The 23,623-nt window shown below is 43.0% G+C and overlaps 1 protein-coding gene across 1 annotated transcript; it reads right to left on the reverse strand.

The window, feature by feature from the left end:
* Positions 1–5,075: 5,075 nt before the first annotated feature.
* On the reverse strand, positions 5,076–23,421 carry PARP16 (poly(ADP-ribose) polymerase family member 16). The gene is made up of 7 exons (XM_087972839.1): positions 23,245–23,421; positions 22,152–22,359; positions 16,343–16,480; positions 14,020–14,226; positions 12,324–12,495; positions 10,525–10,666; positions 5,076–7,054 (listed from the first exon to the last, which is right to left on the reverse strand). Exons 2-7 carry the CDS (start codon positions 22,344–22,346, stop codon positions 6,913–6,915), a joined length of 996 nt encoding a protein of 331 aa, XP_087828965.1. The 5' UTR covers positions 22,347–22,359; positions 23,245–23,421; the 3' UTR covers positions 5,076–6,912.
* Between the last annotated feature and the right edge of the window lie 202 nt (positions 23,422–23,623).

Below are 23,623 nucleotides of genomic sequence, written 5' to 3' on the forward strand. Positions count from 1 at the left end.
ATCATCATTCATAATGAATGCAAATGGGTATGAAAATGTGTGAAGGCTGAAGAAAGCTGATGAATTCATTTGATGGACACAGAATTATGGCCTGAATTGTCCTCGGAAGAGAATTTTGTCAGGAACAGCAGGTTGAGATGAGAATTAGTCTGTGGTGAGAAAATTAAATCCAGTTTACTAAGCCATTATTTCACTTATCACCACCATCTCTCCCCATCATGTAGAATGAGGTCATTTTGAGCCTCGAAAGAGACTTCCCTAATTTGTTATATTCATTTCTCTTGGCTCCAAGAAGGTGGGGGAAAGAACAATTATTGGAAAGATCAACAGGCAGGGGAAAATGATCTTCTAGACTGCATTTGGGCATTGACTTTGCCTGGGATCTCTGCTGTGTTGCTGGAAGGCACAGAAGCTGAAGTCAGACAGTGCGGTTCCCCTTTGGGGAACGAACAAATTACTAATTTCACATTCACCCACCTTTTCAAATGAAACTTGGAAAGTGTCAGTGACCACTGAGTGTTTATTTAATGGCTATTTCTTTCTGGCAGATTAGAAGAGGGATTTTTCCAAATTAAAATGACTTGTGTGCCATCTGTTCTTTCAAGAGAGAACTGGATGCCTCTCCATTGTAAATAAAAGAATGTGTTCTCTCTGCAACTGCTCAGGCAAGAATGAAGAAGTTCAGATGAGTATAATACAACAGCCTTTGGTTGCGGGGCTCGCTTGGCTTTGAAAGCCTAAAGAAGGAAAAGAGTTTCCACCCAGAAACAAACAATAAAAATCCATTCAATTTGAAGTAAGAAATCAGCAGTTAACAGCACTTCAGGAAAAGAAAGCAAGTGGTGCATGTAAAATGTCACAGATCTTTATCAACCTCTGGAGGTAATTTTTTCATGCCAAAGGAAATAGATTCTTGTTTTCATTATCTTTTAAAAGTGATCAAAACCGTCTTTTCCTTCCTTCCCTCTTCACTCACTCATCCCCATTTCCTTCCTTCCTTCCTCCCTTCTCCCTCCCTTCCCTTCTCACTCATCCCCATTTCCTTCCTTCCTTCCTTTTCTCTTCACTCATCCCCATTTCCTTCCTTCCCTCCTCCCTTCCCTTCTCACTCATCCCCATTTCCTTCCTTCCTTCCTTTTATCTTCACTCATCCCCATTTCCTTCCTTCCCTCCTCCCTTCTCCCTCCCTTCCCTTCTCACTCATCCCCATTTCCTTCCTTCCTTCCTTTTCTCTTCACTCATCCCCATTTCTTTCTTTCCTCCCTCCTTTCCTTTCTCCCTTTCCTTTCCTTCCTTCATTCCAAGTATTTGGCCTGGATTTGTGTCCGTCCTGAGAACTGCGGAGTCCGCATGCCACCAAAAGTTATCAAACAAAACAGGTTTAATTGTGGATGTTGATGACTGATCACATCCACCTTGTGCAAGAAGTCCACCTGGCTTATTAAACATAAATCACTGATCTAAACTGGAAGATTGAACACATTCATTAGGGTCTATGCATTGAACTCAAATGTAACATCAAGGTGAGAGCAATGGCCGAATCAAAACGTCAGCAGGGATAATCCTGCCTTTGTAAGAAGCATTGCCCGATATTCACCTTGTAGATGTCAAGAGCTTAGAAGGATTTCAGCATTGTAACCAAACTATATCTGCAGACCTCTTGGCCAATATATTAGAAGAAATCTATTTAATTTCACCATGACAATGTACTGACACTTGTCAGCTACTGAGGAAAGTCTACAGGTAGTCTTTACCTTACGACCACAATTTGAACCCAAAATTTATGTTAAGTGAGAAATGTTGTTAAATCAATATTGCCACATTTGTTAAGTGAATCCCTGCAGTTGTCAAGTTAGTAACATGGTTGTTAAGTGAATCTGGCTCCCCCATTGGCTTTGCTTGTCAGAAGGTCTCAAAAGTGGACCATGGGACGACCCCGGGATACTGCAGCTGTCATAAATGTGAGTCAGTTGTCAAGCATCTGAATGTAAATCACGTGACCATGGGATGCTGCAAAGGTCATAAGTGTGCAAAATGCTGTCACTTTTTTCAGTGCCACTGTAACTTCGGTCACTAAATGAACTGTCGTAAGTTGAGGATTACCTATATTGTATTGCTATTATGCAGAGTTCAATAAACAGTGATTAAAAATAAAATAAACAATGGTCTTTTCCTGGTCTACACAATGCTTTGGAGTTCTAGAATTGCTAGGTTTTGTTGTGCCAAGGGAGTTGAAGAGAAACAGCTTGACAAAAAAACGTATCTAAACTATCATTGTTCATGGGTTGCCACCAAGAAATTTTTGTTTTATGCTCATTTGTGTTCCATTTTAGTGGCCATAAAAGCTAAAATCTATGAAAAGCTAAAGTTTCCTTTGAGTCAATTTTTACCCTGAGTGATATCCTGGACTGTCCACCAAGGAATCTTGGCAGCAGTGTGGCTACTGCCTTCTTCCAGGATATTATTTTCACTTCCCACTCCTTAAACTGAGCCAGACACAAATGCTAGGAACAACGATGATGATGGATACATACAACATTTTCTCTTTCCAGCCATAATCTAGCATCTCTCTCTCTCTCTCTCCCTCCCTCCCTCTCTCTCTCTTTATATATATAAATAAAAAATTCGGCTGTTCCAAAACTCCTTGAAGATCCCCTGAGATTCTTCATTGTAAGCAGATGTTCTATTTGCTCAATCACCTTCTACACCGAAGTCATCTGTCTTGAAAAAAAACACACACGCTATCAACAAATATTCTCCTAGGCTTACTTGTTTTTGGAAAGTTGTTTTAAGCATGTAAAACACATCACCAAGAGAAGACGCTTTGAATTCCCCAGGAGAATGCTTCATATTTTTCCTGCACAATGCCCTCAGCCATGTATTGATTCATCTGCTCTAAATTCTTGTTTTGGTTCACTCTTCTCAAAAACTTTAATCATTATGGCTTGTGGAATAGTTTGTGTATGTGTGTGTGTGTTTTATATACATACATACATACATACATTCCTACCCATTTTATTGAATAACAACGTTGGAAAGGACCTTGGAGGTTTTCTAGTCCAACCCCTGCTCAAGCAGGAGACCCTATACCATTTTGGATGAATGTGTCCACTCTCTTCTTAAAACCCACTACTTCTTGAAGTAAGTTGTTCCACTCATTAAATAACTGAATAATCCATTGATTAATGTCTGATTGACTTTTGTAATCTCAGAATTGTAGAACTGGAAACCCTCTGAGACCATCAACTCCACCGTCACTACTACACCTCACCATGGCCCGTGGAGGAATCTAGATTAAAGAAGGGCTCCCTAATCTCTATTTCAATAAATCCAATGAAGATAAACCCTCTTGTCATTTGGATTTGAAACTTCAATTCATTTCGACTGGAATTATGATTAAAATAGTCAATTTTATCTTCCTAGGCTGTACCATGACTGGTTATATCCTACCTGGGTCTAGGTACAATTTCTGTAATTAACGTTAAGAAAATATGATTTTGCTGGATCGAAACAATCTTACTTGATCCAGGCTCTCATTTCCCAGGTAGACACACAGATGTTCTGGGGGTGTTTATGGTCAAGATCCTCCCCCACCCCAAAAAACACCTCCTCAAAACTATTTGTCACAATGCCCTTTGGTCATTATAACTGCTAATCTATTGTGGATTTATTTGATTCAGCTTGTTTCAAGTCCTGTTCTCCACCAAATTGATAGAATAAACAGATTAGGGAATAAATTCTCCGGGTGGATTCCAGGGAACCCTGCAAGAAAATCCCCTTGTTTGGCTTTGTTTGGGGTTAATTGGAAAAATGGGAAACCAAGGGAGGTGACAGACTCTCAGACCTGTATTATAGAGACAACATCTTTACACCCAAGAACATCACCCAGGAGATATTCCAAAGTTCAACAAGGAACGGTCAAGATTGAACCGCTTGGCTTCTTTCAAACCTTATCACTTGCCAACTTGCCAATGAACTGGGGTTGGGGAAGGGTTGAATGGAGTGCTGAGAATTTTTACACAGATCGTGAGAGCCTGAAAACCATCAAGGTCACCACTTCAGGTGTTGGAGAGAGAGGGACTGTTCCCACAACAAAAAGACAGTCTCAAAATTGGAAGTGATCACCAAGGGGTGGGGAGAAAGGAATTGTTTTAATTAGGCAAACGTTTGTGCAGGAAAACCAGAACTGGTTTTAATTCTTCAGTACCAAAATGGTTGATCTAGTAACGTTTTACTTTGGGGAATTCAAAGCTCGTGAGAGCGTTTACTTGTTTTGGGTTCACTAGTCAGACAGTTGACAGGATTTTTGCATTGTTTCATCAACGTGACTGGGAAAGGACATCCCAAACAACTTCAAGGAACTTTCTTGCTTCGTGGGGGCTTATTTGGACTACTGAATGTGCCTACTTATTTTAGATGGAGTGTTGATTATTTATACTGGTAGTCTACATTTAATTGTACATTCAAGGGCTGAGGTAGCTGTACATTAATATTCTCCATTGGAATCTCTTGTATGAACTCTTTATATTCTTTATATTGTTTTCATTTTTGTTAATTTTACTTTTTCTAAATTAAAGAAGCTGAACATCTTGCACAACCCAGCAAACAGCTTAATTCAATAACCAGAACAGGCACATTATGCAGATTCTGCACAAGGAGGGATAGTTAAATAACTGCAATGTCTAAATGTATCTGTTTCACCCTTTTATATCCCCGTGAATGGAAAAGAACAAAAAAATTGCCTTAGAAATTAACAGACCTGTTTCATCCCCAACATGTTCCTTGCAGCTTTTAGGTGAACATTTTTGTTTTTAATGATCTTCCACCCCTGGTCACTTTCATAAAGAATTTTGTCATGCAAGTTACTTAAGAGAGATGTAGATTGTAGTCATCCTTTATTGAAACTTTATGTAAAATTTTATTTACATATATACAGGTTTAAAAAGCCCTTATGTCTTATCGTTTTGCTTCTGGTCTGCTTTTTTTTTCCTGTTGTTCTTTTTATCTTCCTGTTTCAGATAAACGAAGGGAAACTTTTAAAAAACGAATAATTTAGGATAATCTTTTTTTAAAAAAATGAAGTCTATAGTTGACTTCACTGGCTTGGTCACATAAATTTTCATACTGGCTTGATTCAGACATTATGCTAAGACCTAAACTACCCTTCTCTCCTGTTTCTCATTGTACAAATTGATTTGAAGTTTTCAGAACACTTTTGGTAGCGCGGGAAAGTTGCTAACTTGATCAGTGGAAAACTGGAAGGAGTCAACCACAACTGACTTGCACAGATCCAGGGATGTTGGAGATAGGATGGGGAAAAGTCAAAATGGCAGCTGCAACCATGGGATAGCCTATTTACCCAATGAATCCATTCTGCAGGAATGATAAACTAAGCAGATGGGATTTGCATAACCCATTACACCTCTCAAAACCAACACAAAACCCCAATCAAGGTACTTAATTGTTTAACTGTGATTAAGCGAGTGGCACAAAGACATTTCACTCAATTACGGAATATAGCCTATTTTCCAGGGTTTGCGTTAAATGTCATAGCTCCAAAATCCAACCAAGGTTGTGCAAATCAATCTGCCAGTACTTCCTCAGGGACTTGATGAAGTGTGCTTGGTGAACATAGAGGCTTAGGCAGGGGTGTCTACAAGGAGGGTCAAGATAGCACCAGCTTCAATGCCATCAAAAGTCCTGCCCACAATCCAGGTTCCAAGATGCCGTTATTGCTATTTTATGAAGATAAGCTGCACACAAAGGGCAAATCAGGCTTCCCATCTTCCTGGAGATTTTTTTTTTTCTGGGCTTTTTTTAACCTAGATGTTGAGAAACACAGACCAGAAAAGAACCAACGCAGAGGAGGAAGAGAAAGCAACAGCATCAGACAGTTCACAGCCTCTTCTGTTTTCTATCTCGGGCAAAGGAACAAGAATTTCCTTCCTACAGATGATTTTCATGGACAGAGCGCTCGGCAATTTTTTATTTTATGCAGGGTCTGCTCACAAACATCAAACAGCAGCAGCTGTTGGCGGTACAATCTGTTGCTGTAGTAGAAGACCTCAGGGTGAGGCTTCGTAGTTGCCCAACTCAAATGTTGCTGAGTCTGGGAGTATCGCCCCCCACCCCACCCCCCGCCCCGAGGTCAGTTTTGTGCTTCTGAGTATGAGTTCCTCTGCAAACCAGACCAGGAGTTAAGTAGCCAGTGGCTGCATTCGCACAACACTGAAGCAGCTCAGGCAAAGACCGAGCACAAGATGCTGAGAGTGTTTAGTGTTCATCATAGTTAGATTTTCGAAGCTTAGCCATTTGGATAAACCGAGCCTTTTGGCTGAGTTAATATGCAAACCTCGAAAAAGGCTGATTAAAGTACGTTGCATGAATCCAGCTAGTCGTTATTGCTCACAAATGGCGTGAATGTTTCCAATCTAGTCATTTCATCATACAAATACACACTTTAAATGAGAGCCCCCCTTCCATCACTGGTATTAAACACAGTGTGATTTCCCAAGAAGGCCTACGAAATCTTCTCAGGGTTAAGAACACATCTAATTGTAGCAGCACGTCAGAATGATGTCGAAGTGTCTTCTTTAAAGGCTAACGCTCCTTGTCCTGCCATCCTTCGCCTCTGAAGACATTTTTGAGATCTCGTTGTGAGGACCTGAGCAGACTGAGGAAGGGGCAGTTCTCCTCAGCTGGGTCCTTTTGTAGAAACTATCTATCCAATACTCTATAAAAGAGTCAGAAAAATTAAGGCCACTGAAACATTCCTGTCACAACTCCCACCATTTTGTTCTACTCTTCAGGATGATGGGATTCACAAAAAGCTGAACATTTCTCCTTGTTAAGGCACCTGGTGAAGATCATCAGCCCTCTACTCCCCCCCGGTAGCCTAAGATGCACCAAGTGTCATTGCTTGAAGTCAAAAATCCGGTTCCAGTAGTAGAGGAAAGCTGGTGAGTTGCTAGTCCCTATGATAACCAGCAGGAGCAAGTAGAGACTCATCATCACCGCAAAACGATGTGTGGAGAGCCACGATTGACCAGGAAGTCTAAAAGATAGATAGAAGAGAAGAGAATAACAGAGCTAGAAGGGACCTTGGAGGTCTTCTAGTCTGACCCCCTGCTCAAGCAGGAGACCCTAAACCATTTCAGACAAGTGACTGTCCAGTTTCTTCTTAAAAAGTTCCAATGTTGGAGCCTTCACAACTTCTGAAGGCAAGCTGTTCCATTGAGTAACTGTTCTAACTGTCAGGAAATTTCTAGGTTGCTTCTCTCCTTGATTAGTTTTCATCAGTTGCTTCTTGTCCTGCGCTCAGGTGCTGTGGAGAATAGCTTGACTCCCTCTTCTTCGTGGCAGCCCCTGAGATATTAGAACCCTGCTATCATGTCACCCCTAGTGTCATGCCCCCTTCTGAGTCTGAATCGAAGGAGGAAGACAAACAGCCATCAGGGAGCAGGAAAATGGCTCCTTGGCTGTGGAGGAAACTGGGGAAGGGCAAAGTCAGGCTGGGCAGAGCAGAGAAGAGGTAGAACAAGGGAGAGGGGGTTCAGAGGAAGACCAAGGCCCACCTCCTCTTCATCCTAGGGCACGCAGGGAAGAATGGAGAAGAGAGCAACATGAGCTGCGTGGCTTACAAAGGAGGAAAGGGCCCTGATTCCCTTCACCGGGCACACCTGGGGAGGGAGTTTAAAGGAGTGGCAGGTGGGTGGGGCAGTTGTTGGGAACAAATGTTGAGTTTATCTTGTGTTTGGCTGCTGTTATCTGAGTTCCTGGCTTCTTCCCAACTGGTTTGATTTACTGCCTTGTTACTTCATTTCTAGAACTCCAAATCTTGCTCTGCTGGATTTAATTATTTTGCCTTGTTGGGTTTATACAGTTTTCAGTTTACAACGTTTGGACTGGAATATCAGCAGCCAAAGGCTGGTGCAGGTTCGTGGGAGAGTTTTTCTCCAGACTGGAAAGTAACTGGGTAATTGGGGACAAAGTTGGAGCTAATAAAGTAACTCATTCTTATTCTCTGTGTTGCCTTTGTGCCATGCCTGGGTCATCACACCTAGTCTCTTTTCATCAAACTAGACACACCAAATTCCAGCAACCGTTCTTTATATGTTTTAGCGTACAGCCCCCAATCACCTTCGTTGCTCTTCTCTGCACTCTTCCTAGAGTCTAAACATCTTTTTCACATCGTAGTGACCAAAATTGGATGCAGTATTCCAGATGTGGCCTTACCAAGGAATTATAAAGCGCTATTAACACTTCACATGATCTTGATTCTATCCCTCAGTTTATGCATTATGTTGGATTGTGTGTTGCTTTTTTGGCAGCTGCAGCACACCGCTGGCTCATGTTAAATGTTTGTCTGCTAGGACAATCCCTCTCAGTTACTACTACTGAGCGAGGTGCCATATATACTGTACCTGTGCATTTTGTTTTTCTTGCCTAAATGTAGAACCTTCCTATTTTCACCGTTGAATTTCATTTTGTTAGATAGCGCCCAATGTTCAAGTCGGAGAGAAAGAACGCAGACTATCCCTGCATCCATCCACCAAAAGCCTGAATTATTTTTCAGGCCTCAAGTTCTATTCCCAATTCTGTACAAACAATACAGGGGCAGATTCCTCTCCCCCTCCAAAAAAGATGCAGTTGGCTGATTTTAAAGACAAACTAAAAACTCAACTTAGGGAACAATTTAGTGTCTCTCCCTTTCAGATCAGTCTACTGGAGATGGTTGTTTAAAAATTTAAAAATCAGAGGTTTTTCTTTGAACAAACCATTGGAAAAGAGTCATAGAAGTTTGCTTTTATATGATAACTGTAATAAGATTAATATATGTGCAAAGATGGAAAGATTCAGCATAATGCAGTTTTGAGGAACGGCTGGCCAAGTTCACAGAACTTGCTAAATTGGCTTCTTCGATCAGAAGAAAGTGGATAGTTACATTTACTGCTAGCTGGAAACCTCTTATTGGCTTTTTTCGCTTGGAACAGAAAAATGTTGTAGGATTTAGGGTTCGGAGATAGATAGAATAGACTGTAAAAAGGTATGTGGTTACCTTAAGAGTAAGAAGCAAACTTATAATTGCTGAAAAAGAATATTGGACAAGAGGGGCAAAGTGTGAACAGGTAGTCCTTGATTTACGACTGCAATTGAGCCCCAAATTTCTGTTGCTAAGCAAGGAAGTCGTTAAGTGAGATTTGCCCCATTTTACGATCTTTCTTGCCACAGTGAATCATTGCAGCTGTTAAGTGAGTCATAACAATAGCTCTTGTAGCTTCAAAGTGCTTTACAGCCCTCTCTAAGCGGTTTACAGTGTCAGCATCTTACCCTCAACAATCTGGGTCCGCATTTTACCCACCTCAGAAGGATGGAAGTCTGAGTCAACCTTGAGCCGGTCAGGCTCAAACTCCTGGCAGTGGGCAGAGTTAGCTTGCAATACTGCATTCTAACTACAGAGAAGGGAGGGAGGAAGGAAGCAATAGCACTTAGACTTACTGAATATACCGCATCACCGTGCTTTACAGCCTTCTCTAAGTGATTTACAAATCAGCAAATTGTACCTAACAATCTGGGTCCTCATTTTATAGCCCTAGGAAGGATGGAAGGCTAAGTCAACCTTGAACCGATCAGGATTGAACTCCTGAGAGTGGGAAGGCAGAGTTGAGTTAGCTTGCAATACTGCATTCTAACCACTGCACTACCACAGCTAAGTAGCATGGTTGCTAAGTGAATCAGGCTTCCCTGTGGACTTTGCTTGTCAGAAGGTCGCAAAAGGGGATCACATGACCCCGAGAGGCTGCCACCGTCACAAATATGAATCAATTGCCAAGGCTCTGAATTTTGATCACGTGACCATTGGGGATGCTGCAATAGTTGTAACTCTGAAAAACGGCCACGAGCCACTTTTTTCAGTGCCACTAAACAAACTGTTATAAGTCGACAACTAGTAGTATCCTGATGTTACAATGTATGTTTCATCATTGGGGCATACTTTCATCTTTGCGGTCATAAGAACTAGTAGTTTGACTTAAAATAGGGAGAGGAAACCCGATTCCGTAAAAGCTTAGTTCTGCAGCCAGTTTTCTTCAGCTGCATGACAACTCTACCGCCATTATGGTTTCATCCGCCTTTATGTCTTGGTTGAAGCCATGGTGGCGCACTGGTTAAATGCAGCACTGCAGGTTAATTCTGTCAACTGACAGGAGTTCGATCCTGACCGGCTCAAGACTGACTCAGCCTTCCATCCTTCTGAGGTCAGTAAAACTGAGGACGCAGATTGTTGATGGCCACATGCTGACTCTGTAAACCATTTAGAGAGGGCTGTAAAGCACTGTGAAGCGGTATATAAGCCTAAGTGCTGTTGCTATCTTCCTCTTTTGCTGTGGCTGGCTCTTACGATGTCTCTTTCATGCTTTTCTGAATTTTTGAGCCATGATGATCGGAGAAGCTTCAGTCATGCCCTGAAGGTTCTTCACTTCTAGGATAGCAAAGTCCACAAGGGGGGAAGGAAGGGACACTCACCTTCGGTGCTGCCTCTGCGAATATATTAGCAAATATTTCACCCGTATCAGCTGATTGTTTGTAACGACAAAATATTTCTGAGGGACATCACCCCCTTCGCTGTTCTTCACCCTGGCTCTCTTCCTGTCAATTTCTCTAGAGTCTGCAAAAAAAAAAAGGAGTAAGACTCTGTTTGAAACTGAGAAAAGAAACAGAGATTCTTGTGAGCAAAGAATAGTTCGACGGAGGGCTGCCTTGTAAGTTAGGTAGAAGGTCCAAAACTTTGGAAGAACCTCGAAGAGCTTAATAGGAGGCCGTGGCTGAGCAGATGATTGCAAAAGGAAGGGGAGGATGGGTTCCTGCCACATGTACCTTCAGCGCACAGACTCCTAAATTCAGATCAGCAAGCGGCTGTGGCTATATTCAGTTTGGTCAACATGTTGAAACAACAAATTCTCAGGGAGGGACGGAGGATATGTCTGTTAAGCCTGCATTCCCCAACGGGTGTTAAGGAAAACAAACTCAACAGAATGTACAGCGAAGTCAGATAGGAAGACAGGTAAATGTGTGAGATAAGTTTTCTAGTTAACACGCAGTAAAAATACAGATACGCTTGTGCTATCAAAAATATAGTTTATTCCATTTAAGAATTATAGCATAGTCATATAAACGGTCCATTAGTCATATATCAATTTCAGTCAAGTCTCGTCGGGGATACTCTATTTGCAAAGTCCGTGTTGAATAGCCAATGTCAGTTCACTTACAATAAATCTGTCCAATCTTTATTTTCTCTCCGTTGAGAAATATCAACACTCCTTGTTCTCTCCCTTTCCAGCAAGAACGCAGTCATCAATCCATTCAGTAATTAGGGATCAGTAGGCCAGAGAGAGCGAGCTGCATTGCCTCGCTTCTTATATAGTGCTTTTACAACCACACCCTTAATTACATTCTTGCTGTTAAAGTTACACACACTTTAACTAACAAACCATGATACCATATTTATTATTTTTTACTCAAAACAGTTAGGGTAAACAATGTTATCCCTAACAATGTCTATGCATGCAGCAGCAATCCAGCTCGACCTTCCTTGTCAATGAGTTGTGCAAATCCAGGCTTAAAGGATTTGGGGTTGAAGATCTTTGGGAGATCTTGGAAAACTGAGTTCTGGTTAGGCAGTTGTAAGTTTACATGCAGCAAGAGTCACTTGTCCTCAATGGGTAACAAGGCGGCCAGGTTTCTCAGACAAGGTAGTTGGGAAAGCAAGCCATGCATTTTGAATGGGAAGACTTGAAAAGCCAGCAGTGAGTGCTAAAACTCAGTTGCGCCAATTCCATTAAGCATGAAGTTGTCAAGTACAGGAAATCAGGAAATCCAAGCAGTTCAAATGAATATAGAGGTTTATGGCAAGCTTAAGCTCGCTACAAGAATCTGAATTACTAACGGTTCAAGCAAATTGGCGGTAGATAAAAAAAATTCAAGGCAGGCTGGACTCAGATCTCTTGTGGGTGCGAAGGGACTTGAGACTGGTGACACATTTGACACCTCCCCCCCTGAGCCTGGTCATCTCCTACAGATGTCACATTCCTGCCAGCTTCCCCACTGACTTTGCTTGTAGGAAGCTAGAAGTGAAAATCACAATCAGGTGACCACTGGGATGTTGCAACCTAAGCAGATGGACCGGCCATCAGTCCCTTTGTTCACCACCACTGTATCTTTGAATGGTGGCTGGAGAACGAGTTAATGAAAAACTTCTTACTGACAACAAGATGTACAATCGAGGCCCCCAAGTTGGGGGAAAAACTCTTCTTTCTGAGACTCACCTTTTTTCTTCACTTGGCACTTGACATCTGGATGATCAATGACCTCACAAACTGCAACACAGCTGAGAATCGGGCCCATTGCGCTTCGCTGCCAGCCCAGACTGTGCGGGCTGTAGAGGAGGGCCAGGCTTAAGTCGCTGGTCAGATAGGTGCCTTCCCCAAATAAGGAGGTCTGAAAAACACCAGAAAGATCGCTATCTCCTTGCCCAAAGAAGAATTCCAGGGCTCTTTCCATATATTATTCCTGGATTTTTAAATAGAGATATATATTCCACTGACCATATGTCCTTTATTATATAGGACAATCCTTATTTCAGAGAGCTTTTTACATTTATTTATTTTCTTGGTTTTGCTCTTGAAATTTTCCTTGGTAGAGCAAAGGGATAAACATAATTATTTTAAAAAAATTATCTTTCAGATTTGCCCTTTTTTCAGCAAGTGTGGGAATCCAGGAGTTGTAGACTGCTGGAGGGAGGACAATATAAGAAAAATAGGACCTTCACACAAAAGGCCTGTTGCCCACCTATCTTAAAGTTTCAGCCCTTTTTCAGGGAGTGGGGGAATTCAGGAAATTCCAAATTGCTGGCCTGTTGGTCACTTTATTTAAAGTAAGGACAAGAACTTAACATCCCACTCATCTGGATTTCCCAGAAGTCTCTACAACAGAGACTAAGAGACTAAGAGCAGCTCTTGGGCCTTAGGCTGTATGGGGTTCGGTCAACCTTGCAAGGTAGTCCAAGAAGTAATTACGCCTGTCAAGACTGACTCGAACCTTCACCTATTATTCCTCTTTCCTCGCAGGATGACAAAGAATTGGGGCTGGGTGGGTTTGGATTGGAATGCAAGATGGCAGGAAGCATTGTTGGTTTCCATGAGACGTAACTCCGCCTTCTCAAGGACACCCAGAGGAGATGCCACCGCATGGCCGGCTGGTTCCCAAAACCAAATGAACAGAAGCGATTGGTGGACATAATGGACCATGGGTGGCCCGTGGGGAAAAGAGAAATGAACTATGCATGCATTTGCACGGGAAGCTCAGAGCTGGTCTCACTTCTTCTGTGTCAATGTGGATTTATTCAGTAAAGTTTATACTCTTGGTAAAATAATGTCCCGGGAGTTTCTTTTTCTGGATTGACCAACTGGAAAGTTGACAACGCCAAGATGAACTAAGTTTACTTTATTGTAAGATTACATTCACAGAATCTTGCAAGTCTTGTCCCCCACATCCCCTTTACAGTCCAAGAAACTAGAGGGTTTCTTCTCAGGTGTTTGCCAACCCTTCTCTCCTCAATTCATTGTGTGAGCTAAGCTGCCTTTTATCTGACCATTCTTCTGTGGATCGTCCCCGTTTCCCAAGGTCATGCCCACAAACCATTATAACTTCCCAAAGAGCCACCTGGTTTGCTAACCTAGCAGAGGATGCTGCCCCAGAACCAGGGATGGTGCAGTGGTTAGAATGCAGTATTGCAGGCTAACTCTACCCACTGCCAGCAGTTCAATCCTGACTGGCCAGTAAAATGAGGTCCCAGATTGTTGGAGGCAAGAGGCTGACTCTGTAAACCGCTCAGAGAGGGCTGTAAAAGCACCATGAAGCAGTATGTAAGTCTAAGTGCTGTTGCTCGAATGCTATAGCTTTTGGACTGAGTGAGATCCACCTTCCCCTCCTCCTTGGATGCAAACCAAGCTCATTGCTTACCCTGTTCAAATGGCACTGCAACCCGTTGTGCATGATGGAATGGAAGTTCTCCAAGCGGCTCCCGTGGAAGGCATAGATGAGGTCTCTCCCCGCCTGAGTATCCTCAAATTTGGCATTCATTTCTTTGCAGTAGGTGATTTCAAAGAGGAAGTCTGGCACCGGGACAGGCATGCTGGGAGCTCCCGTCAGTTCCCGGATCTTCTCATACTTGAAGAACATCAAAACATAGGAAAGTTATTTATATGGAAGTTTTCTCTCTTTCTCTCTTTTGCTTTTAAGCCCTTCAGGATCTTCAGGTTACACATGAAGGAAGGAGCCACAGAACTGTACCCCCTCCCAAAAACTGGGAGTGGGTCGGTTTGTCAATGGTTATTGGGGCCCTCAAGAACATGTCAAGGACTGATGGTCACGATAGAACAGTGACATCCTTTTGGGTTCCCTTGACACCTTGCTTGCAAGTCACCAGGGACTTTTCAATTTCCAGCTGGCTTCCCCATTGACCTTGCTTGTGGGAAGCCAGGAGGAAGTTGCAAGGAACTCCTCACTTAACCACCCGCAATCCTCCTTGAACAGCAGCAACCAAGACTGCAAGGTTTACTGCTACTGAACAAGGCAGTATTGTGGCATTGCACTTTTCAACTGCATCACTTGGTGATGGAAAATGAGGTCCTTTGAATTTGCAAGTAGCCCTCGTTAATAACAATAATTTTGTCATTCATGAGGACTACTTGCAAATTCAAAGTGATTTGGTCACAACTCAAGCCGAGTGGGGGAAAAGCTACCCTAAGGAATTAAAGTGGGTTTATTTAAATGACCAAAAAGGAACCATTTTGGAGTTGGCTCCACCCAGTGTTTTTTTTTTTCAACTGGGTTTTTTCCACTGCTCCAAATACAGGTAGACTTCGACTTATAATAGTTTGTTTAGTGACACTGAAAATAGTGACATTTTTCACACTAATGACCGTTGCAGCATCCCCATGGTCACGTGATTTACATTTGGATGCTTAACAACCGACCCAGATTTATGACAATTGCATTGTTCAGGAGTCACGTGATCCCCTTTTGCAACCTTCTGACAAGCAAAGACAATGGGGGAATCAGACTCACTTAACAACTGTGTGACTAACAGGAATTCACTTAACTGTGGCAAGAAAAGTGATAAAAAGGGGCAAACCTCCCTTAAGAAATTACTCAACATAAATTTTGTGCTCAATTATGGTTTTAAGTTGAGGATTACCTTTGCCTATAGTACAGGTATAGCCTTCCCTGTCCAGCCATGTCCAGTGCGGTGGCCTAGAGGTGGAGCGCTTGCCTCACAATCAGAAGGCTGTGAGTTCGATCCTAGGTAGAGGCTAATATTTGGAATAAACTCTCCTGCTCAAACAGGGGATTAGACTAGATGACCTCCAATATCCCTTCCAACTCTGTTATTCTATGTCCAATTCTAGGGCATGGTGCTTATCTCTGCTTCTTAGTCAAGGAAGCCAGCATTGATATTTCTGTGATCATGTGGCCAAGCATGACTATAAGCCGAGGCACATGGAACGCTCTTACCTTCCCGCCTAAATGGTACCTTATCTATCTACTTGCAGTTGCATACTTTTGAACTACTAGGAGCTGAGGCAAGAATGGGAGTTCAATCCATCATGCAGTACTCAGGCTTTTGAACTGCCAACCTTCCAGTCGACAAGCCCAGAATCTTTACCACTAGCCCACCCTTATTTAGTAGCTGGACACTAATCCAAAGCTAAGCTAAGCATTTTGTTTCAACACAGCCTAATTGTTTAAGATGATCCTAGCTTAGTTTTTTTGCAGAAAAACCAAAGGTTTCTCCATTCTAAGTGCTTGGGTCTCAAACCAGGCTGTCAGCTGTTCAACTGACAAACTCAGCGTCTTTAACTGCTGAGCCATCATCCCCCTTCAAATACTGAATTCCAAGGGGAAAGACTGACAGTCTGGCTTTCTGGACCATCATAAAGGAACATTTCTGGCTTCCTTTCTACTCCATTTTTCTTCAGTGCCCCAAATCTTGACAGGACATCCAATCTCTCCTCTTATTAAAATCAATGCTATGCAAATCCTTTTGCTGTTGTCTCTGCAACTGGCGCTGATAGCTACAGCCCACTCCCTGGGCTTAATTTTTAACTAAATCCTAAAGGCAACATACTTTTTTGGGGGGTGGGGGGTTGTTTCTTTGCAAAATAAAATAGTGAAAAACAACAACAACCAACTCAACTCTTCCCAGATGCATTTCAGCTCTCAAAACAGCCTTTGATTTGACTTCTCTGAGTTGAGTCTTTCTTCCATCCAGGAAAATTCTCACCTTGTTTTTGTTGGTGGACTGGATACACCAGGCCTTAGAGGACAGGATCCAGTGAAACAGCTCCAGGGTTCTTTGGTCAGGATTTTGGGGAGAATCCAAGAGTTCTTGCAAGCTCCCTAATGCACTTGTATCTGCAAGCTGAGAAAGGAACACAGGAAAAGGATGGGTAGAGCTTTTCTACATAATCTCACACCCCAAGAGACCTCTGGTGGTACAAAGAAAACATGTAAAAAATATTTCTTACAATTCAAGAGTATGCAGCTTTGAATCATAAAGTGAGCCAAGTTTGGCTCCCGGACTCATGAGCAAATTAAGATAGTTCTTTTTTTTTTTGTGAATTGGGAATTTGAATTAAAAACTTCGGACACTGGCAATGTTAGTCCCCTTCTATATGTTTGCCAAGAGAATTGTCTGGATTTCATCATAAAGCTCATGATACTCTATGTTTCAATTTAGGAGTAAGAATTTTTTTTTTCTGTATAATTTTAATGTTATTTGGATTGTTTGATCTGTATGTTTTATATGTTTTAGAACAGTAAATTTAAATATATACATACATACACACACACATATATTCAAGATAACAAAAAGGGAAAATTGGGGGGAGATCAAAAAAGAAAAAAGGTGAAAAATGACAAAAAAGGAGAGGGGAGGAAGAGAGGAGAGGGAGAAGAAGAAATGACGGGAGGGGAGGATTGACTTCTAACTTTTTTTAGTACAACAGATAACAGATAATCAGAGTTGGAAGGGACCTTGTAGGTCATCTAGTCCAACCCCCCCGCCCAAGTGGGAGACCCTACACCATTTCTGACAAATGGCAGTCCAATCTCTTCTTGAAGGTCTCAAGTGATGGCGCTCCTACAACTTCCGAAGGCAACTTCTGTTCCATTGGTTGATTGTTCTCACTGTCAGAAAGTTTCTCCTTATTTCCAGGTTGAATCTCTTCTTGTTCAGTTTCCATCCATTATTCCTTGTCTGACCTACAGGCACTTTAGAAAATAGCTTGACCCCCTTCCTCCTCTCTGGGGCAGCCCCTCAAATATTGGAAGACCTCTATCATGTCTCCCCTGGTCCTTCTCTTTACTAGATTAGCCAAGCCCAGTTCCGGCAACCGTTTGTTGTATGTTTTAGCCTCCAGTCCCCTAATCATCCTGGTTGCTCTTCTCTGTACTTTTACTAGAGTCTCAACATCTTTTCTGTAACGTGGTGAAAAAAACTGGATGCAGTATTCTAGGTGTGGTCTTACTAAGGCTTTATGGAGTGGTATTAGTACTTCCCTTGATCTTGATTGTATCTCTCTGTTAATGCAACTTAGGATTGCATTAGCTTTTTTGGCTGCTGCTGCACACTGCTGACTCATATTTAGCTGGTTGTCCACTAAGACTCCAAGATCCCTCTCACAGTAACTGCTATTGAGCCTGGTTTCATCCAGTCTATATGTGTCCTTTTGGTTTTTCTTGCCTAAGTGTAGGACTTTACTTTTCTCTACACTGAATTTCATTTTGTTAGATATGGCCCAGTGTTCTAGTCTGTCAAGATCCATCTGGATCTTGAGCCTATCTTCTTGGGTGTTAGCTATTCCTGCCAGCTTAGTATCATCTGCAAATTTGGTAAGTTCCCCTTCTATTCCCTCATCTAAGTCGTTAATGAAGATATTGAAGAGTACTGGACCTAAGACGGAACCTTGTGGCACCCCACTGCTTACTTCCCTCCATGTACACTTAGACCCATTAAGGACTACTCGTAGAGTTCGGTTTGTCAGCCAGTTGCGAGTCCATCTAGTGGTGGTGCTATCTATTCCACTTTTTTCTAGCTTACTAAAAAGTAGGTTGTGGTCTACTTTGTCGAATGCCTTGCTGAAATCTAAATATATTATGTCCACAGTATTTTGCTGGTCTACTAATTTAGTCACGGTACAAGTTGTACAAGTACAACTATATAATAAAATAACCTCTTACACAAAGATATAACAGAAAACACAGAAACTTTATGTACAAATATGCAGATTAAACAATCCCAATAACATTAAAAACAGGGATGTCAAACACAAGACTGCATCCAGCCTGCGGGGCCATCCTGGAAAATGTAAGGCTTCAGCCATTGCGATGAGGAAACGTATCAGCAGTTTGGAGAGTGGCATCAAAATGGCCTCAGCCACCCAGTCGGCCCTGCCCACCCGTCGCCCTGAGGTCAACCACAGCCCTGACGAGGCCCTCGGTGAAACTGAGTTTGACACCCGATTAAAAATATATAGGAAAAAAAGCCTCTTACTCTGAAGTTTAAACATAAAAAGTATCATGAGCTTCATGAGCAAATCCAGACAATTCTCTTGGCAAACTTTTGGAAGGGGATTGACACTGCCAATTTCCCAGTTTTTCGCTTCCAATTCCCCATCGAAACCCCTGCCCTGGTATTCTGTGGCAGCTTCCCATCCAAAAAGGAACCAGAGATGACCCAGCTTGGCATTTGCCGCTGTTACGGTTTGGTCAGCACAGTGACAGGCTAATGATGAAAGACCTTGAGAATTCTCCCCTCAAAAGTCAGGCAAACCTCCAGGTCTCACAACAGGAAAACGATAATAAAAACAAAGTTCTGTTTTTATCATTAACAAATATCTCCTAATCATACGGCCAGCTATTCTGGGAAAGAATTTCCACAGGCATCTTTATCCTTCTGGATAGGTTTAGCAAATATCATGAGTTAAAACTGCTTTTCTGCATAAACCATCCAACGGGCTTATTCCATGGGCTGTTCCTGGATAAAATTGAGCTGTGCATGAGATTTAACATCATGTAAAAAAACAGCCCTTGCTTTAGTTGTACTGTTAAGCCATAACAGCCTCAACTTACCACCATTCATTTCAAACTTGGCAAGTTTAAAACTTGTGGACTTCCAACTCCCAGAATTCCTGAGCTAACATGACTGGAGGAGGGATTACAGGAGTTGAAGTCCACAGGTCTTAAAGCTGTCAAGTTTGAAGATCCCTGATTTAGTCACTACAGCACCTAAAAAAAGTGACTGATGACCATTTTTCACAGTTCCAGCCACTGCAGCATCCAGAGTGATCAAAATTCAGACACTTGGCAACTGATTCATGTTTACAACGGTTGCAGCGTCCTGGGGTGACATGTTCACCTTTTGTGGTCTTCTGACAGGCAAATATATGTGGATACATGCATAATTTTGTATTTATCTTGTCATGTTTATGTTTATATTAGAGGTGGAGACCCTTTGAGAGCTGTACACAATGTAATTTCATTTTAATGTATGCCGATTAAGTGTACATTCAAAGCGACAATAAAGTTATTCTAAGTCTAAGTCAAATCAAACGAGGAAGCTAGATTCACTCAACAACCGTGTTACTAACTTAAAAACAGCAGGGGTTCACATAAAACGGTGGCAAGAAAAGTCATAAAATGAGGCAAAACTTATTAACTATCTTCCTTAGCAGTGGAAATCAACTCAGTGGAAATCAGCTCAATCAAGAATTACCTACTGTATATATAATTTATTTAGGGAAGCACACAGACTGTGTTTTGTTAACCCAGCTTTTGAGTGCCGAGCATTGTTGGAATGCAAGAATTATTTCTCTTCCTGTCCATCAAACAGGGAACACGGTGACTCCGCGGTTGAAAGGGTGCACAGTACCAATTAAATTAACACCTGCACCTCAAAGGGACTTCTAAAATTCCGTATTGGTCCAACCATCTGAGCTGGGCTCTTCTGACAAAGAGGGGATAAAGAAATCCTTGGCTCTCTTCCAAGCATCAGGCCCAACAATTTCCTTGGAAGGCCATTCACAACATTACTTAAAAGATGAAGGTTGGCTGGCAGAGGTTCAAGGGCACGGCTCTTTGATAAACTAGGTTGGCGACTTGTTTTTGGAAAGGTGTTAATGAGAACAGAGAGAAGCAAGTGGAGGCTTCAAACCGTTTAGAACATCACACATCAGTTCCCAGGTTCAAATTTTGCATTTCTCCCCCACTTCTGCATATTACAAAGGCTTTCCAGCCAGTGGTTTCTCAGTGGGAAGAACTGGTGATAATCTCTGATCACCAGCTAAGACCAGACCCCGCCAATGTCCTGGAGTTTTGTGGTCACCTTTTGCAAACTTATTTATATATTTATATTTATTTTTCAAATGTATTGGCTACCCATCTTACCACAGGGTTAACTTGATTTCTGACAAAGTCACGAACAGCTGTGAAAAATATAATTTGGGTGGGAATATTCCCATTATTTAGTAACTGGATGGGCCAGGATTTGCTATCCCAGATTTCCTCTTTCTGCAGCTTCTTTGGCTGCCTATGTTTTGGCTTGGGAGAAAAAAAGAAAATGTTAAAAAGGAGGGACCTTCCATGGGTTTTTTTCGATTGTGGTGCCACCGTTGCCAGTAAAGATGACAGAATCTTTGGAAAAATTGGGGAAGGATCTCCTATTTCTTGAGAAATTCAGAAAAGGTGTCCATCTAGTTTCTCTAACCTGCAAATCTGGTGGAAAACTTCAAAATAAATGAGTTGCTGGTGAACTACCCTATAAAGCCCATGAGAATGCAAGTCTGTTTTCCACAAACAGGGAATCAAAAGTCTGCGGAAAATATGATAAAAAGAAATATATATTTGATTTTACACGTATTAACTGTAGCCAGAATTGTATTTGCACAACAATGGAAAAGTGATGAGAACCCGACAGATGAGAGTGTAAATATTATATTGTTATAATAGTATTAATATTGTGATGAATATCACTGTAAACATCTTGATTATGGTTGCCTAAAGATAATTGCACCCAGACAACACAGTTTGATTGAAATTGAATTTTTACGTTATATAAATAAAACAAATAAAACATGAGGAAAAAAGTCAACATTTCTTCCAAGCTGTTTACAAGACTTCCCCCTCTCCAATCTCTACTCCAGGGGTCTCCAACCTTGGCAACCTTAAGACTTGTGGACTTCAACTCCCCAAGAATTCCTCAGTCAGCCGAGGAAGTCCACAAGTCTTAAAAGTTGCCAAGGTTGGAGACCCCTGCTCTACTCTGTAATATTAATCCTGACCATGAGCAGAATTCCTGGTCTCAACCCATCAGATCAGGGAGGCAGGGAATATTGCACATCCCTGCTCCTAAGGAGGTACATCTGGCGGGACCCAGAAGAAGGGCTTTCTCTGTGGTGGCTCCTTCCCTTTGGAAGGTCTTCCCTGCAGAGATTAGACTGGACCCCACTTTGACACCCAAAGACAGGAGCCACCACTTTGCAAGGCCCCGAAGATCTGGTGTTGCCAACGGGCCTGGAGAACCAGAGTGGTATGGAGCCCATCAAATGGTTTACTGACTGATGGGAGGTCAGTAAAAACGAGGACTCAAGATTGTTGGGGGCAACGTGCTGCCTCTGTAAACTGCTTAGAGAGGGCTGTAAAGCACTGTGAAGCAGTATATAAGTCTAAGGGATATGGCTATATTAAGTTTTTCTTTTTGTAAGCTGCCCAGAGTCACGGAGAGTATATACATCTCCTAAATAAACGAATAAATACATTTCAGAGGTTCAGTGTAAGGCTCAGCAAGCATGAAAGAAACCATCTTTCTGGCCACAATCGATAAAAAAAAATGCCATTTTGGAATTGGCTCGATAGTTAACTCGCCGCCTGCTTCCTGCCAGCCTAGACTGAGCCAGTGGGACTCCAACCTGCCATATCTTGCTCAGAAGATCAACAGCTCCATGATGAGGCTTGAGCCGCACCTTCCCACTCTCCAGGACCCCTCCCCGTCCGTGCCCCCAACCCATGCCTGGCAGGGTGGGGGGCCAACTCACCAGAGCCTCAAAATCCTTGCTGTCCTCTGAGGAATAATGTCCTGGGAACGGCCGGAGGACAGAGTCCCTCTTGTAGCTTTGCAAGGCGGAAGCAAAAAGGCTGCATTTCAGGTCAGCCGCCAAGAGGTCCTTCCGGATGATCTCTCGTACCCCTTCTGTGGTGGGGGCAGCGTTGTCATGGCTTGGTGCTGGCATTCCCCAGGAAGCCCTGCTGAGGATGAGAAGAAAGAGGAGGAGGAGGAGGAGAGAGAAGAGAAGAAAGAGAAGAAAAGGAGGAGGAGGAAAGAAGATGGAGAAGAAAGGAGGGGAAGGAAAGGGAGAAAGAGAAAGAAGATAGAGAAGATGAAGAATGGAGGAGGAGGAAGGAAAGAGAGGGAGAAAAAGGAGGAGAGATGGAGAAGAAAGGAGGGGAAGGAAAGGAGAGAGGAGAAGAGAAGATAGAGAAGAAAGAGAAGGAAAAGGAGGAGGGGAGGAGAAAGAGAAGATGGAGAAGAAAGGAGGAGGAAGGAAAAGGAGACAGAGGAGAAGAGGAGAAAGAGAAGATAGAGAAGAAAGAGAAGGAAAAGGAGACAGAGGAGAAGAGGAGAAAGAGAAGATGGAGAAGAAAGGAGGAGGAAGGAAAAGGAGACAGAGGAGAGGAGAAAGAGAAGATAGAGAAGATGAAGAAAGGAGGAGGAGGAAGGAAAAGAAGAGGAGAAAGAGAAAGAAAAGGAGAAAGAGGAGGAGAAAAAGAAGAGGAGAAAAAGAAGGAAGAGGAAAAGGGGGCTCAGCACAGAAGGCAGGCTGCATTTAGGCCCCTTCCTTTAGCCCAGTCTAACCTTCTCCTTCCGCGGAAAAGCCCAACCAAACGACAGGTTGGTATTCAACAGGTAAGGCTGTGCTGCCCACCCTCCCTGCCGCCTCGAACCCTGCCCCTGCCCCTCTATTACCGGGGGGGGGGCAATCCCTATCTGAAAGGGTCCCCCTCCCGCTCAGCTCGGCCAGACCCTCGAGGACAGGAGGAAATCCAACCGGTCGAGCCTCGATCAGATTCTACGCGAATCAGATTCTTCCCTGGCGAACTTCTGCCGGTCGGGGGGGGTGCTGAACTCACGGGCTGCCTGCCGGGGTTCCTCGTCCCCTTGTTGAGGGCCGGGGGCGGGTCTCCTGTCTCTCTCTCACCCCACCACGCTTCGGGCTACCTCACAGCCTCCGCCCGGGAGAAACCACTTGCTCCGACTTGGAAGAAGGCAGGTCGCCTCCCTTCCAAGACCATTCCCAGGTCCTCACTGGGCATGCGCGGTAAATCTCAGCCACGCCCGCCAACAGCTGTTGAAGACTCACGCCCCTCGGGGAGCATGCGCACTAGCGTCAAGTGAAGCCTCTCGAGAGCCCCCTTTACCGGCCTTCCCTCCGCACGACGAGCGCGCTCGCTTACTACAAGGAATATCCCAACGGCCGGCAGTCTCGGACATGCGCAGTTAGCAGGAGCT

The sequence above is a fragment of the Notechis scutatus genome, chromosome 11 (assembly GCF_049901735.1).
Source record: "Notechis scutatus isolate UNSWTSFEM ecotype Mainland chromosome 11, rNotScu1.2, whole genome shotgun sequence".
Taxonomy (NCBI): Eukaryota; Metazoa; Chordata; class Lepidosauria; order Squamata; family Elapidae; genus Notechis; species Notechis scutatus.

What these genes read in the sequence shown, in the direction of transcription:
- PARP16 (XM_087972839.1), bottom strand. Translation starts at nt 22,346, where the DNA reads ATGCCAGCACCAAGCCATGACAACGCTGCCCCCACCACAGAAGGGGTA. An exon ending in TGCAGTGCCATTTGAACAGG is followed by an intron (nt 12,496 to 14,019) that starts GTAAGCAATGAG and finishes GGTGTTTTTCAG; the next exon opens with ACCTCCTTATTTGGGGAAGG. An exon ending in TCGCAGAGGCAGCACCGAAG is followed by an intron (nt 7,055 to 10,524) that starts GTGAGTGTCCCT and finishes TCTATCTTTTAG; the next exon opens with ACTTCCTGGTCAATCGTGGC.